The sequence below is a fragment of the Trachinotus anak genome, unplaced genomic scaffold (assembly GCF_046630095.1).
Source record: "Trachinotus anak isolate AG129_WGS33_773 ecotype Australia unplaced genomic scaffold, CSIRO_AGI_Tana_v1 ptg000016l, whole genome shotgun sequence".
Lineage (NCBI taxonomy): Eukaryota > Metazoa > Chordata > Actinopteri > Carangiformes > Carangidae > Trachinotus > Trachinotus anak.
Window position 1 is genome coordinate 24,997,929 of NW_027273867.1, and position 17,801 is coordinate 25,015,729.

The window sequence follows — 17,801 nt, forward strand, 5'->3', positions numbered from 1 at the left end:
TATAACCCTGATTTGTCCAACATCATCCAAACAATACAAATCCATATGATCAATAATCATAACATGAATGGTCATTGATGCAACTAATCACAACATGAGAAATGATTCTTCATAGATCAGTGACTCCTGTATCTAAAACTGTCAGTGCAGGACCTGATGAACAACCTGAGAAAAGACCGGCTGTCTGCAAATGGATCTGATGGTTCTGATGAGGTTTGATGATATGACTGAGATGAAACATGTCAAAAGCCTTTTCAGGCTCAGGACACAGAGAAACTCTGGGTTTGTGGAAGAAAAGCTGCCCATGAGCAGGTTAGCTCCACAGAGTTTAATCTACCACAGTAACTGACTCAGAGTTACAGGGATCACAGTTTCTGGACCTGAAAACTCAAGAGTTTCCCTCAACTCAGGGTTAACAAACTGTCTTTCTAAAACTGACCCCTGGTCATCAGGGTGCAGGAAAGTGTTACCTGTTGATTTCTTCTCCACAAAATTGGAGCAATTCTGCTTCAATACAGCTCATCAAACACACAGCTTCAATTCAACTTTTTCCAAAGTTTTTACATAATATATTTAATATTGATGGACAATACAAACAAAATCACACACATTATTTAAACAGTGAATTCAGAAACAAAGAGGTACTAACCCTAACCCTGTGTTAATGTATTAGCTTTAAGATTTTAATAGAAACTATACAAAAATAGCCATTAATTCAATGTCTTTCCTAAACTGTAAGCTTTGATTCACAATTGTGTATTAATGACATGAACTAATTCAAAATCTTTAGACAAAAGCTACAAATACTTAATATATGTCACTCTTGTCTTATTACTGAGCAAATAAATCTATACACACATTTTTGGATTTGTGGATTTCATACACAAAAAACTGATACTTTCTTAGCATTTTTCTTATTATTAAAAAACAAAAGCGCACTTTTTAGCAAAAGATATTGTGAGAAACAAAATGAAAAAGAGTAAATCATTAAAAAACTGAAAAAAATGATACTTCTTTAATTGACACCCTAGGAGCCCAACATAAACTGGATAATTAAGTTTTATCTGCTTATTGCTAAATTAGGGTAAAATACTTAATATTCATCTTTTTAATTCAGGCAAAAAACTTATTTCACATTGCATACCTGAGTGACATAATCCACAACTATCACACGTCACATCTATTCTTCTTAGATTTAAATAAACAAAGGCACCAGTGTGATCCTGAACAACTGTACTTTGTCATTTCTTCTTTTAGCTTTTTCTTGTGTATTTTATACTGTATATGTATCTCCTTTGTTAAGGCCTCAATAGAGATACATTTATATACCAATTATATACCATTCAACGATTTAATGTGCCTTGCCTCTTTTAAGCAGCCCAACCCTCCCACCAACCCACCCATCTTGAGAAACTTTTTCACTGAAGTGACCATGTGATGAGTAAACAACGAGAAAAATACAGTTCTGCTGAAAAAGCTCTTATTCTCACCAAGATATATACTGAACAAAAATATAAATGCAAAAGTTTTGTCTTTACTCGTGTTTCCCTTCAGTCGAAATAAAAGAGCTAAGACTTTGTCTACACACAGAGGGTTTACGTCTCTCACATTTTCTTCACAAATGTTTAAATCTGTTGGTAAGCACTTCTCCTTTGTCAAGATCGTCCATCCACCTGACAGGTGTGGATTATCCAGATGTTGATTACACATCATGATTGTTGCACAGGTGTGCCTTGAACTGGTCACAGTAAAGGCTGCTCTAAAATGTGCTGTTTTATCTTGAAAAAAGACATTTATTAAGCAGAACCCTAACCCTACAAATCCACAGTTCAGTGTCTAATAAATGTCTTTTTTCAAAATAAAACAGCACATTTTAGAGCGGCCTTTTAGTGCGACCGCCCAGGGCACACCTGTGCAGTAACCATGGTGTGAAATCAGCATCTGTATATGCTACACCTGTCAGGTGGACGAACATCTTGGCAAAGGAGAAATTCTCACTCACAGATTTAAGCACTTTTGTGAAGAAAATTTTAGAGAAATAAAAACTGTGTGTAGATGTGAGATTTTTTTATTTAAACTCATGAAAAATGGGAGGAAAAACAAGTGTCGCATGATATTTTTGTTCAGTGTAGTTTAAATGTTTGGTTTGAGAGCAATGCAACCATCATTAAAATGCCTGATCTCTACACAAGTCTAATAAGCTACACCTTTATAATCATCTCCACCTGGCCCACAATCACTTCCCCCTGGCCAAAACAAGCTCAGCTATTTACAACATTAACAGTTCTGACCATGTGTTCCAGGGTCATGTAAAAAAAAAAAAAAAAAAACACGCATGTGTTTATTCAACCATTTTGTAGTAGCAACGATACAGCACTCAAAGATGGTTGAACTGTTTTGTTTTTGTTTGAATTCAGATCATATCAAATGTTTTTATCATCTCTCCCCCCCCCCCCCCCCCTTTAAGTTTAAGTGACAGTTGTGGTTATCTGACGTGGGGCTGTGTGAGGTAGTCATGTATAGTCAGTGTGTTACCTGCTGATTCTGATGAGCGCACAGCCAGTTCAGAGAGGCAGCAGGAACACGGTGCACTAGCAGAGCGATGTGCTGCTGTGGACGGGGGCAGCAGAAAAAAACGTGTTTTTGACACTTTTTAAAAGACGACCACCGAAACAATCCAGTATCCATTTAAATGTTCGCTTCATTTAGAATATTTCTTAATAGAATATTTCTGAAAATATTCTAATTGAAATGAACGTTTACAACAGTTACAAACATGTCGGTGGTCGTCTTTTAAAAAGTGTCTAAAACATGTTTTTTCTGCAGACCCCGTGCACAGCAGCACATCGCTCTACTTCTGTGCCGGTGCTCCTGCTGCTTCTCTAAACTGGAGGCTGATCTGAATCTACTACAGGTAACACACTGACTATGCACGACTACCTCACACAACCCCACATTAGATAACCTGAACTCTCACTTTAAACGTCAAGGCAGCCGTTTTACTGGATTCAATCTGGAAAACCCTCTAAAGAAGCAGTGAACTCATTTAACTGCTCTGTTCTTTTTACTGTTGTCTGCCAATTTCTAACCCTAATCCCTTTTTAATTTCTTTCCCCTGCCCAGTAGCAAATGTTTGGTTTATTCTGGTAGATCTGGTATTTGCAGAGACCATGTGAACATCATCTCAGTTCTCCAGGTGATGATCCTTGGAGTTCAGGTTCTTGTTGCCTGGATCATTGTTCTGCAGAAAATTAACAGACATGTTACTTTCTCTACTTTGATTATTTGCTCTTGCTTTTTTTTACATAATTTTGTGGCTAAAAATCATTTTCGTGATGAACTTTAGGCGATTTACCCAAATTACAAAACATCTTTTCCCAGTTACCTCTTGTTCTGTAATTTGAGTGAGTCAGTCCTTCACCAATTCCAGCTGTTGCCCCTTGCTGCTGAACTGTGAACTGACTCACTGCAGCTTTTAATTACTCAACAAAGATACTTACCAATCACAACAGAGACACCAGAGTGAGAAGCAGGGTCCAGAGAGGCTGTGCAGAAAAGACAATTTAGGTACGTATGAATATACTATATGTACATGCAGCAATAAACAGTAAAAATATTTCAGACCTGATGCTGGATGAGACTTTGGTCACATTTAAACATTTAATTTATTCAGATCAACAATAATACCAAATGACTTTAGTACAGTATTTTATTATGTAACACTGCTTGTTTACCTCCATTGTCTTGGGGGAGGAGTCCTGCTCTCTCTTCAGAGGTGGAACTGCCTGAAGAGGTGGAACTGGCTGAAGATGAGCCGTTATTACCTACACAAACACAAACACAGAGGAAAACACTGAAGATGGCAATCAGCATTTTTGATTTGCCTTCTAAGCATCTTTGAAAAGTAAAATAATACGAGTAGATTTGTCAGATAAACTTAGAGCTGTGGTCTGCTGCAGGTTGGTGATGTATGTTATGTTGTGTGTAGTGTGTTTCTGAGCTGGTCTTTTGTTCCTTTGATCAAGCTGTGAACCAGCTCACTGCAGCTTTTAATTACTCAACAAAGATATTTACTAGTCGCAATAAGGACACAAGAGGGAGAAGCAGAGTTACCACTGTTAAGAGACATTTTTGACCCTGTGCAGAAAAGAGAAGGCATTTAGGTACTTATGAATATACTGTATGTACACGCAGCAATGGACAGTAAAAATATTTCAGACCTGATGCTGGATGAGACTTTGGTCACATTTAAACATTTAATTTATTCAGATGTAATAATTGTGAACCCTCTTTGCATTAATAATAAGGTGAGAATCAACAATAATCCCAAATGACTTTAGTACAGTATTTTATTATGTAACACTGCTGGTTTACCTCCATTGTCTTGGGTGAGGAGTATCACTTGCTCGTCAGAGTTGGAACTGGCTTTAGAGGTGTTATCGGATGATGAGTCCTTATTACCTACACAAACACAAACACAGAGGAAAACACTGAAGGTGGCAATCAGCATTTTTGATTTGCCTTCTAAGCATCTTTGAAAACTAAAATAATACGAGTAGATTTGTCAGATAAACTTAGAGCTGTGGTCTGTTGCAGGTTGGTGATGTATGTTATGTTGTGTGTAGTGTGTTTCTGAGCTGGTCTTTTGTTCCTTTGATCAAACTGTGAACCAGCTCACTGCAGCTTTTAATTACTCAACAAAGATACTTACTCACAACACCACTGTCCAGAGACTCCTTTGATGCTGTGCAGAAAAGACAATTTAGGTACTTATGAATATACTATATGTACATGCAGCAATGAACAGTGAACAAAATATTTCAGACCTGATGCTGGATGAGACTTTGGTCACATTTAAAGATTAAATTTATTCAGATGTAATAATTGTGAACCCTCTTTGTATTAATAATAAGGTGAGAATCAACAATAATACCAAATGACCTTTTAATTACTCAACAAAGATACTTACCAATCACAACAGAGACACCAGAGTGAGAAGCAGGGTCCAGAGAGGCTGTGCAGAAAAGACAATTTAGGTACGTATGAATATACTATATGTACATGCAGCAATAAACAGTAAAAATATTTCAGACCTGATGCTGGATGAGACTTTGGTCACATTTAAACATTTAATTTATTCAGATCAACAATAATACCAAATGACTTTAGTACAGTATTTTATTATGTAACACTGCTTGTTTACCTCCATTGTCTTGGGGGAGGAGTCCTGCTCTCTCTTCAGAGGTGGAACTGCCTGAAGAGGTGGAACTGGCTGAAGATGAGCCGTTATTACCTACACAAACACAAACACAGAGGAAAACACTGAAGATGGCAATCAGCATTTTTGATTTGCCTTCTAAGCATCTTTGAAAAGTAAAATAATACGAGTAGATTTGTCAGATAAACTTAGAGCTGTGGTCTGCTGCAGGTTGGTGATGTATGTTATGTTGTGTGTAGTGTGTTTCTGAGCTGGTCTTTTGTTCCTTTGATCAAGCTGTGAACCAGCTCACTGCAGCTTTTAATTACTCAACAAAGATATTTACTAGTCGCAATAAGGACACAAGAGGGAGAAGCAGAGTTACCACTGTTACTGTACGTTCACACCAAACGCGATGGACGCGATGTCATCGCCCGTAACGCGAGTATCGCGTCGCTCAACACATTTGTGTCACATTTGTGATCGCTTCATCGCGCGATGACGCAATCCACCTCCCGCTATTTTCTTCACATCCCGCTGTTTTATTTCTTTCTCTCGTCAACCATGGCTGAGTTAACAACCGTAGCTGCGCTTTATCTGTTGTGGACGTCTGATTTAATTAAGATGTCCACAGTCCAGCTGTACCTCCTTGCTAACCTTCTTCCAGGCATTATCTCTTTTGTTTCTGTCCCGGTAAAAGTGGGACGTTGTGTCGTATAGCTCCGTGTATCCACCATGGATGTATTATAAGAATAAGGTCTTATAATACATCCATGGTATCCACAGACAGCCACAATAATTTTCTCCTCCATTTTTTGAAATGTGCGTCTGACATAACTACGTCGGTGGCGTGGTTTGGACATCAACGCTGATTGGATGTCGCGGCACAGCGTCACGCGATGTCGCTTGAAAAGTTCAAATTTTTCAACTTCAAGCGATGGACGCGATGACGCGATGGACGCTTCATCACGTCCATCGCGTCATCGCGTCGCTCCTATCGCCCGAATCGCGTCGCCCGACGCAGCATCGCGTGTCATCGCGCCATTTACATTGACTTTGAATGGAAACTTGTGGCGTTCATCGCGTCCATCGCGTTTGGTGTGAACGCACCATTAAGAGACATTTTTGACCCTGTGCAGAAAAGAGAAGGCATTTATGTACGTATGAATATACTGTGTACATGCAGCAATGGACAGTAAAAATATTTCAGACCTGATGCTGGATGAGACTTTGGTCATTTAAACATTTAATTTATTCAGATGTAATAATTGTGAACCCTCTTTGTATTAATAATAAGGTGAGAATCAACAATAATCCCAAATGACTTTAGTACAGTATTTTATTATGTAACACTGCTGGTTTACCTCCATTGTCTTGGGTGAGGAGTATCACTTGCTCGTCAGAGTTGGAACTGGCTTTAGAGGTGTTATCGGATGATGAGTCCTTATTACCTACACAAACACAAACACAGAGGAAAACACTGAAGATGGCAATCAGCATTTTTGATTTGCCTTCTAAGCATCTTTGAAAACTAAAATAATACGAGTAGATTTGTCAGATAAACTTAGAGCTGTGGTCTGCTGCAGGTTGGTGATGTATGTTATGTTGTGTGTAGTGTGTTTCTGAGCTGGTCTTTTGTTCCTTTGATCAAACTGTGAACCAGCTCACTGCAGCTTTTAATTACTCAACAAAGATATTTACTAGTCGCAATAAGAACACAAGAGGGAGAAGCAGAGTTACCACTGTTAAGAGACATTTTTGACCCTGTGCAGAAAAGAGAAGGCATTTAGGTACTTATGAATATACTGTATGTACACGCAGCAATGGACAGTAAAAATATTTCAGACCTGATGCTGGATGAGACTTTGGTCACATTTAAACATTTAATTTATTCAGATGTAATAATTGTGAACCCTCTTTGTATTAATAATAAGGTGAGAATCAACAATAATCCCAAATGACTTTAGTACAGTATTTTATTATGTAACACTGCTGGTTTACCTCCATTGTCTTGGGTGAGGAGTATCACTTGCTCGTCAGAGTTGGAACTGGCTTTAGAGGTGTTATCGGATGATGAGTCCTTATTACCTACACAAACACAAACACAGAGGAAAACACTGAAGGTGGCAATCAGCATTTTTGATTTGCCTTCTAAGCATCTTTGAAAACTAAAATAATACGAGTAGATTTGTCAGATAAACTTAGAGCTGTGGTCTGTTGCAGGTTGGTGATGTATGTTATGTTGTGTGTAGTGTGTTTCTGAGCTGGTCTTTTGTTCCTTTGATCAAACTGTGAACCAGCTCACTGCAGCTTTTAATTACTCAACAAAGATACTTACTCACAACACCACTGTCCAGAGACTCCTTTGATGCTGTGCAGAAAAGACAATTTAGGTACTTATGAATATACTATATGTACATGCAGCAATGAACAGTGAACAAAATATTTCAGACCTGATGCTGGATGAGACTTTGGTCACATTTAAAGATTAAATTTATTCAGATGTAATAATTGTGAACCCTCTTTGTATTAATAATAAGGTGAGAATCAACAATAATACCAAATGACCTTTTAATTACTCAACAAAGATACTTACCAATCACAACAGAGACACCAGAGTGAGAAGCAGGGTCCAGAGAGGCTGTGCAGAAAAGACAATTTAGGTACGTATGAATATACTATATGTACATGCAGCAATAAACAGTAAAAATATTTCAGACCTGATGCTGGATGAGACTTTGGTCACATTTAAACATTTAATTTATTCAGATCAACAATAATACCAAATGACTTTAGTACAGTATTTTATTATGTAACAGTGCTTGTTTACCTCCATTGTCTTGGGGGAGGAGTCCTGCTCTCTCTTCAGAGGTGGAACTGCCTGAAGAGGTGGAACTGGCTGAAGATGAGCCGTTATTACCTACACAAACACAAACACAGAGGAAAACACTGAAGGTGGCAATCAGCATTTTTGATTTGCCTTCTAAGCATCTTTGAAAACTAAAATAATACGAGTAGATTTGTCAGATAAACTTAGAGCTGTGGTCTGCTGCAGGTTGGTGATGTATGTTATGTTGTGTGTAGTGTGTTTCTGAGCTGGTCTTTTGTTCCTTTGATCAAGCTGTGAACCAGCTCACTGCAGCTTTTAATTACTCAACAAAGATACTTACTCACAACACCACTGTCCAGAGACTCCTTTGATGCTGTGCAGAAAAGACAATTTAGGTACTTATGAATATACTATATGTACACGCAGCAATGGACAGTAAAAATATTTCAGACCTGATGCTGGATGAGACTTTGGTCACATTTAAAGATTAAATTTATTCAGATGTAATAATTGTGAACCCTCTTTGTATTAATAATAAGGTGAGAATCAACAATAATACCAATGACCTTTTAATTACTCAACAAAGATACTTACCAATCACAACAGAGACACCAGAGTGAGAAGCAGGGTCCAGAGAGGCTGTGCAGAAAAGACAATTTAGGTACGTATGAATATACTATATGTACATGCAGCAATAAACAGTAAAAATATTTCAGACCTGATGCTGGATGAGACTTTGGTCACATTTAAACATTTAATTTATTCAGATCAACAATAATACCAAATGACTTTAGTACAGTATTTTATTATGTAACACTCAGCATTTTTGATTTGCCTTCTAAGCATCTTTGAAAACTAAAATAATACGAGTAGATTTGTCAGATAAACTTAGAGCTGTGGTCTGTTGCAGGTTGGTGATGTATGTTATGTTGTGTGTAGTGTGTTTCTGAGCTGGTCTTTTGTTCCTTTGATCAAACTGTGAACCAGCTCACTGCAGCTTTTAATTACTCAACAAAGATATTTACTAGTCGCAATAAGAACACAAGAGGGAGAAGCAGAGTTACCACTGTTAAGAGACATTTTTGACCCTGTGCAGAAAAGAGAAGGCATTTAGGTACTTATGAATATACTGTATGTACATGCAGCAATGGACAGTAAAAATATTTCAGACCTGATGCTGGATGAGACTTTGGTCACATTTAAACATTTAATTTATTCAGATGTAATAATTGTGAACCCTCTTTGTATTAATAATAAGGTGAGAATCAACAATAATCCCAAATGACTTTAGTACAGTATTTTATTATGTAACACTGCTGGTTTACCTCCATTGTCTTGGGTGAGGAGTATCACTTGCTCGTCAGAGTTGGAACTGGCTTTAGAGGTGTTATCGGATGATGAGTCCTTATAACCTACACAAACACAGAGAAATCACTCAATCAGCATTTTTTACTTCATCTTTTTCTCTTACATAATCTTATAACTGGAATCAGGACTGTCAACTTCACACAAGAGAAATTCAGTGTGGGGGGCGGGACTAACTTAAAGGACATGTCTGCTATTATTCAATTTTTCTCATTTTTAACAAATTCTGAAAAACATACAAACCAACAGTGAGTGTGTATCTACTTAAAATGTGTTCCATTGGATTTTTTGCTTAAAAGAAAAGGCAGTTTGCTGTAGTCTATGAGCAAAAATCTTTTGGTAAAATGATTTATGTCATGTCTTTGTGTTTTTTTTAATCACATATTGGAAGAAAATATATTTATGCATTTATAGGTGGTAGAAGTTACTGTATGTAAGTTGAATGAAGGATGACAAACTCTTTGCTGCTTAATGACTGACAGGACTGCTATTCAATGTGACCTCTGAGGTCCATAATAAAATAATAACAGACCTTTGCACCTGATAACCAACAACAACCTGTTTCCCTGTTTATGACACAGAGGACTAAAATGTACAACATGCTTCTCTTGGTGTGAACAGCCTGAATGTACTGTACTATAGTGTCATTCTGAATATGTATGACTGTTAACTCTATGAACATAGTATTTAGAGTTGTTTTATAAGACTGCATTAGTTTTAGCTGGGTGTACCTAATATTCTGAACACTGAGTGTATATTGCACCTACCAATCTTGCCTTTTTTACACAAAAGCACCACTGCTAGAATTCCAATAACAGCCAAGAGCAAGATCACAACCACACCTCCAACAATGGCAGGTATAGGTGAAGCAGACTCAGGATCAGGAAGTTGGTGATCTAGAACACACAAAACATTCACATCAGTTTTATATTCACTTTTCTTCATTCAACATCATTTCTATTTGTTGGGTTCAATTTACCATGTTGCTGATATATGCTATGAATATATAGATGTGGACTCACAGTAATGCTGCTATTTAATTACTTCTAGTATGTAAATAATGTTTCTCCTCAGTAAGTATCCACTCAGTCTCATACAGCTGAATGTAATGCAAAGAATAATAAGTCCAATCCCATCTTCAACAAAGGCAAATGTTTTAGACATAGGTGAAGAATAAAGTTACTGTAGTGCACCATGAGACAAAACAAAGAGGACTGAACGGTGGTTTTAGTCTGTTCATCTGCTTATCACAACTTCAATCCCATTTGAAAACTTTTGACCATCAGTTCCCTCACAACTGTTGCCTTGCTTATAACCCTTGTCTTTTTCTGCTCTATTCAACTTTCTTGTAGCAATGTTGACATGTTCTCTGAAGTTGAGTCACTGTAACTGACAGAAATGATTGCTAAAGAAAAATATCCTGGTGAAAGTAAACCTGGATTAGCCCTCTGGGTAAGCAGTCTTGGGGCATCCTTGTGATGTAAGACATATTCAACCTTTGTTGAGGGTCAACAATCAATCATAATTTCAGTCATTTGAGACATGTCACTGGCAACCGTCTGCAATAATGTCAACATTGCAGTCCTGATATACAGTGCATGTCTAAACATTTGTCTAATACAAAAATATAAACATGTGCACAGACAACACTGTTAGCAGCTTAAATAAATCAAGACAGACTTTTAGACCCCAACCCCCCCCCCCTCCCCCAGCACTCAAAACATACTACAGAACAACAAAAAAAACTGTAAGAAAAAAGTTCTTACCCCACCCATTCTCTACATGTACCCGGGACGCTAAATGAATGACTTCACAGGTGTATGTAGACTTGTCAGCTCTTAAAATCTCCACACTGTCTTTCCTCTGGTGGGTTTCGTCATCATTTGGTCGAACTCCTGTGGTTCTTAATCCATCTGCTTTATCTAGAACACGGCCGTTCCTTTTGATGCGCATGACGATGTCTTTTGGGTAGAATCCTGTGGCCAGGCAGGTCAAAATGACGTTTGTCTTGACTTTGGCGTTCCTTGCAAACATGTGCACAACAGGTGGAGCTGGAGAGAGAAAACATGCAGTGAGTTCCTGTTTGCTTGGTGGCTACGTAGCAGTATTTCTACAGACTAATGTCACCACACATGATAACTGTGCCATTAACACCAAACTGAATTATAATTATAAATATAAACAATGGCTACAACTACTAATGAAATCAAATAGACACAATACACTTTTTTAATTATAACACAAATCTGACACATACTGGTGATTCTAAAAGTCAGAAACCATTGCTATGACATCTTTTATAATTTCAGGTGTTTTCCAAAACAATTTCAAGGATCATGGTTGTTACTTCCCTATCTTTGGATTATGATAGCCAGTTCCACATTGGATTTGGTTCAAGGATTTGTTGAAGGCTAAACCTTACTATACCTAAAGGTACTAAAAAGGTTGGATTTGATAAAATACTATTTAACCCTAATAATAGCTTTTGTTAATGGAAAATGTTTCCACATGGGGATCTTATCATTTTCCTTCACAAATACTACAGTTCAGGAAATGGTCATAATTAGACACTCCTCTGGAATATGTAATTAATTCATAATTAATTGTCATTAGTAATATTTGACCAGTTAAGTTACCAGTTGTCCCTCTATTATTAAAGGTACTTCTAAAATCTCCAATAATATTGAATGTAAAAATACAGAAATTTTTCTTACAGGCTTCTTGTAGCTGCTTTTGTCCATATTTCATGAACTGGCGCAACCAATCCATACACTCGTTCTCCAGGTAGCCTTTGGTGTATTCTTTTAGGACCTGGACTTCATCCCACTTCCTCTTGGTCTGGACTGCCTCAGGAGTCGGAGCGACCCAGACTGAGTGGGCATCATCGAAGGACAGGAAGTTGTTCCCATCGTAGCTGTACATGTCCATGCCGCGAACGAACCCTAACTTGCCGTCGGCCAGTACTTCACCCTCACAGCCGTGCATCCACTGAAGGACATGGAGGTCTGCGGGACAGGAGAGCGAGACAAATGACTAACAACAAAGAAACAAATATAAATGGCCAGACAAGATGATGGAGAGGGTGAAATTAAAAAAATTGTGGTTTTGTGGTTTAACATTATGGGGAGACATACGGAAGTCACAGTGTATTAATCACAAGAACAACACAGGACACATTAAGAAATCTCATGAAAACAATAATTGTTTCAATAATGCAGCAAAAATTACAATTAAAACTACTAATAACATGTTCCTAAGCTTGATTTTTGCTGGTGCATTTATTTAACATTTATTAAAAATGGTCCTAATTATTCGTTAATACTGACCCAGTCCCTACCATTTCACAGATCTTACCTGTGTCGTTCTGTCGCATTCGGTCCTTCAGGATGTTGATATTGACTTTGAACCACTGCTGCTTGCTCTGGCGGGACTGTGTGCCTTTGTCCCAGTAATCCTGGCCAAGACTCTCGTTCATCCATGTCTGCTTGGGAATTTTCACCTGGTTCTCACTGTCAAAGTAGTCAATCATCCTGTTGTCCATCAGACCCATGGCTGTGAACTCGTGGATGCCAGGGAGTCCGGCAGGTTTGGAAAGGGCAGTGTAGATGTAAGTGAGGGAATGCTTCTCTGGAAATCAAAAGGACAGACAAACAAATATTTATTACACAAGGCATATAAGCACCAATAGATTTGATTCACTTGTTTTGGATGAGCCCTAATTTACCTGTTACCTAGACAAGAGCCTTTGAAAGTACATCCAAATATTTAAGCTCAGCCCAAATTAAAACACTGGGATACCTTTGGGATTTCAGTCAAATAGCAACCATCAAACGATAAGTTAAAAATCCTCAAGAAATTATCACACTAAGGTGAAGAATTTGATAAAATGTTATTAAAGTTATCAGACCTGATGATGTTTAGGGCTCTGCTGTCATGTATCATTCAACTCTGGGTCCTGACACACTACTTGAAGGGTATTTTTAAAAATTCATGTTATTTTTTTCCAATTCATTCCTCATGAATTTTCTTTTTTGTTTCATAATAGTACAGTTATAAAATGCCAAAGATAAAAAAAATTGAGCTATATTCTTTATCTATGTAAAAATCAATAATGTTAGCTGATACCAGTATTATGTTTTTTAAACTCTTAAATATCTACATCAGTATTGGCCTCTACCTCCAGTTAGAAAGAAAACAAAGAACAGGGAAATCAAAAATCTGTTACTGTCCAACATTGTTTATGACTTGACTCGTAACGTCAGAAATATCTGAACAATGCTGCCTTTCCGCCTCAGCAACCCCAGTCAGAGGGCGACGCTCGTAAATCAAGCCAAAGACCTAGAAGAGCAATTAACACTCATACTTTGAACAACGTGACAGCGCCATGTTTGACTGCTGACTTGGATCGCTGAGAATATAACTATTGGAACTTATATTTGAGAATATAAAAACAACATATTTTTTACAGATTCTCCTACTGTTCCTACACTGTGCTCAACATTTCTATAAGTCAAGAAAAGTGAATAAACAGTAAACAAAAATATTTCATCATATTCCTGATCCCAGTTATTTATTTATTTTTTTAAATATTTAAAAAAAAAAAAACTTTGTCTATACTTTCATGTATTTTCTCAGCTTAATTTGTATATTGATGTTCTTTACAGCCAATGAATCATTAGTAGATTGATTAACCGTCAGCTAATTTGACCTTGATCAGTTGCAAACAATCCCTGGCTCCACTGTGGTGATCTACTGCCGCTCTTTGTCTTATGTGATGGTAAATTAAACATCTTTTAGGTTTAGAACTGCTGGTTTGACAAAAACAAACAATTCAAACATCTTGTTGATCTTTAGGAAATAAATTTTTTTTACACTTTATAAATCACATGATTAATGGCAATGGAAATGAACATAATCTTCAGCTCTAATATATTAGTGTTTGAGTATTTGGGACGTCAGAGTAAGCTAAATCATAGACAGGTGAGCAGACATATTGGATTCATATGGCGTTGACATGTTGGTCGATTCACACGAAGTCGGTTAATTTCCTCTTACCTGAATGTTTCCTGTGCCAGGACTAAGAAATTAATTTACATTACTAAACCAGACAGAAACCAATCGTCTACATCGTCAGATTAAACTGAAATAACGAACCGAAGTGTGAATTTTTAACGACGTCACAGCTGTCTCTCTTTTGCTTTCACTTTTAACCTGACTCGCTTTAACGTGTTATAAAATCTCCGCTTACCGCTGTTTACCGTCAATCCTGTCCCCAGAAGGACAAAGATCGCGGTGAGATACATTCTGAAGACAAAGCAGCGTCTCCTCTCGATTCTAAGGCTCCTTTTCGGTATTTCCTGCGAGCCTCGGGTCGGGATGTGGCTCCGTCTGTCCCTGAGAGACGACTGTCCACTTCCGGCTTCTGTCCGCGGCCCGACCGTCTGACGCGGTGCGTTCAGCGCTGCTCGTAAAGGTAACTATCACAACTTTTCAACGACGTTTTGCGACATGGAATCATTACATTCACATAACCGACTACAACTGAAATGATTAGTCAATTCACCGAATCAATATCTTTAGGTTCTTCTGATCAGACAAAATTGGAATTTTTAGATCTAAGCTTGGATTCAGACAAACTGTGAACGGCAGTTTTTTAAATACCTTTAACACTTTTTGACTGATTATATGAATCAACTACGAAAATAATGAGTCATCCTTGTTTGCAGCCATATAACTGAAATAACAAATAAGGATATAGATGTATGTGTGTATATATATATATATATATATATATATATATATATATATATATATATATATATAATTCTCTGCACTCAAGTGACAAGATTTACAAGGATCTGTGAAAGCACCACTGCAGTTTCCTGGTATAATGTTCTCTAGACTGTAAATAAAAGGTTTCTACCATAGACTGTATATAAAAGGTTTCTACCATAGACTGTAAATAAAAAGGTTCCTACCATAGACTGTAAATAAAAAGGTTCCTACCATAGACTGTAAATAAAAGGTTTCTACCATAGACTGTATATAAAAGGTTTCTATCATAGACTGTAAATAAAAAGGTTTCTATCATAGAATGTAAATAAAAAGGTTTCTATCATAGACTGTAAATAAAAGGTTTCTATCATAGACTGTAAATAAAAAGGTTTCTATCATAGACTGTAAATAAAAGGTTTCTATCATAGACTGTAAATAAAAAGGTTTCTATCATAGACTGTAAATAAAAAGGTTCCTATCATAGACTGTAAATAAAAGGTTCCTACCATAGACTGTAAATAAAAGGTTCCTACCATAGACTGTAAATAAAAAGGTTTCTACCATAGACTGTAAATAAAAAGGTTTCTATCATAGACTGTAAATAAAAAGGTTCCTACCATAGACTGTAAATAAAAGGTTCCTACCATAGACTGTAAATAAAAGGTTCCTACCATAGACTGTAAATAAAAAGGTTCCTATCATAGACTGTAAATAAAAGGTTCCTACCATAGACTGTATATAAAAGGTTTCTACCATAGACTGTAAATAAAAGGTTTCTACCATAGACTGTAAATAAAAAGGTTCCTATCATAGACTGTAAATAAAAGGTTCCTACCATAGACTGTATATAAAAGGTTTCTACCATAGACTGTAAATAAAAGGTTTCTACCATAGACTGTAAATAAAAGGTTTCTACCATAGACTGTATATAAAAGGTTTCTACCATAGACTGTATATAAAAGGTTTCTACCAACCACAACTTATCGTCAGGAAGTGAAGCAACAGGTCTGTAATAGTCTTTACTACAGGCTGACTGGAACTAATACAACTCTAGGGCTGCAACTAAAAATTATTTTCATTATGGATTAATCTGCTGATATTTTTCTGGAGTATTCAACCTGTTGTTTTCTCTATAAAAAGTAAAAAAAAGTCTTCAAAAAGCAGTTTCTGTTCCACTCACAGACACAACATGTTCCCACAGTGTAAGACAGAGAAAAACAGCCCGTTTACACACAACAGACGGTTTAACTATCAAATGTTTAGCATTTTCTTCTAGAAAAAATGACAAATGATTAATCAGTTAACTAAATAGTTGCTGATCGATGTTTTGTCTGATTGGCTGATTGATTAATCAACTAATAACTCCAGCAGAGCTTATCTGTTAACTCAGTCAACCTGAAGGAGACTATTAATCAGTTAGACATTTAAAAGCAATTGATGCCTCCAGGTTCTCAAACGTGAGAACCTATGATTATTATTATTATTATTATTGTTTATTACTGTTATTATTATTATTATTATTTTTAAATCTAATAATCACTTTGTACTGCAACACTACGATGGGACTTTTTCACAGTGCAAGTAACTGAATAATTGAACATTTCAGCTCTGCACATGAAAATTAAACTTGTTCCAGTACAGTAGCGATGCAAACAGGAGCAAGTGCATATACAGATACCTTATATATCTTTAATTATATACAGTTTGTTTTTTAAAACACAGTGTGTGTGTGGGCCAATTATAATTTATACACCCACATGACACTACCGGGTTGTCTGTGGTCGGCTCTGTGGCTCAGTCACTAGTTGTGGTGCGTTTAATGACTTCACCCTGGGAACAAGTTCTTAGCATCGTACTGTTGGACTGCGGACATGAACTCAGGTGTCTGTGGGACAGGTACACACCGGTGCTGAAACACGTCCATGCACCACAGCAGAGAGCTGGCAGCTGACCAGAGGAAGATAATAATAATAATAAACTGTATTATTAGCTGCGAGCTGCTACAAAATGGAGGCAACGAGTTTACTTTCGTTTTACAAAAGACCGACGGCAGTGAACTTACCGGCCCCGGCTGGCTCCGGCTTCAGCCACATTAACGGCAGAAACAGAAAAATGAAGGTCGTTAGTCGAGTCATGGTCTTCAAACGGGAAAACGACTGTTAGAAAGGAGGAAATTACAAACGTCCAGGAGAACACGAGCGCCCGCGGCCCGCTGTCGACCGTCTTCGTGCTGCGCGTGTCGACCAATCAAATAATTCAGAGGGCGTTGCCGGGCAGATTTCATCGAGACAGGTTCACAGGCAGACAGGGCCCAGGGCTCCGGCGGTGAGACAGGTATTCACAGGCAGACAGGGCCCAGGGCTCCGGCGGTGAGACAGGTATTCAGAGCTTTCACTTTGGTAAAAATAATTTACACTGTAGAAACTCTCGGTCTCAAGTAAAAGTCCTGCATTCAATTTTAAACTTCATATCTCCACAACATCTGTATGCTAGTTAAAGGTATAATATGCAACTTTTTATTATAGTGTCTTAAAATGACTCAACCTATGTTATTTATTTTGTTGAGTTGTCTACTTAAATTATCCCAAATGTTTCCAGGAGTTTTTGAAATGTAGAGAAATCAGCGTTCCACTG

The 17,801-nt window shown here is 37.3% G+C and overlaps 1 protein-coding gene across 8 annotated transcripts; it reads right to left on the reverse strand.

Annotated features, from left to right (window-relative positions):
• Positions 1-540: 540 nt before the first annotated feature.
• LOC139633681 (major histocompatibility complex class I-related gene protein-like) lies at positions 541-17,425 on the reverse strand. 8 transcript variants are annotated; one of them, XM_071499510.1, is made up of 18 exons: positions 17,230-17,425; positions 12,747-13,019; positions 12,107-12,397; positions 11,159-11,443; positions 10,160-10,288; positions 9,353-9,439; positions 8,028-8,117; positions 7,794-7,838; positions 7,536-7,568; positions 7,199-7,285; positions 6,562-6,648; positions 5,204-5,293; positions 4,970-5,014; positions 4,712-4,744; positions 4,375-4,461; positions 3,735-3,824; positions 3,501-3,545; positions 541-3,241 (listed from the first exon to the last, which is right to left on the reverse strand). In XM_071499510.1, the coding sequence occupies exons 1-18, from the start codon at positions 17,300-17,302 to the stop codon at positions 3,234-3,236; spliced, it is 1,878 nt and encodes a 625-aa protein (XP_071355611.1). In that variant the 5' UTR covers positions 17,303-17,425; the 3' UTR covers positions 541-3,233. The 8 variants fall into 8 exon arrangements, with proteins under 8 accessions (XP_071355611.1, XP_071355612.1, XP_071355613.1 ...); XM_071499511.1 differs by lacking the exon at positions 17,230-17,425 and adding an exon at positions 14,641-14,847; XM_071499512.1 differs by lacking the exon at positions 7,536-7,568.
• Positions 17,426-17,801: the final 376 nt, after the last annotated feature.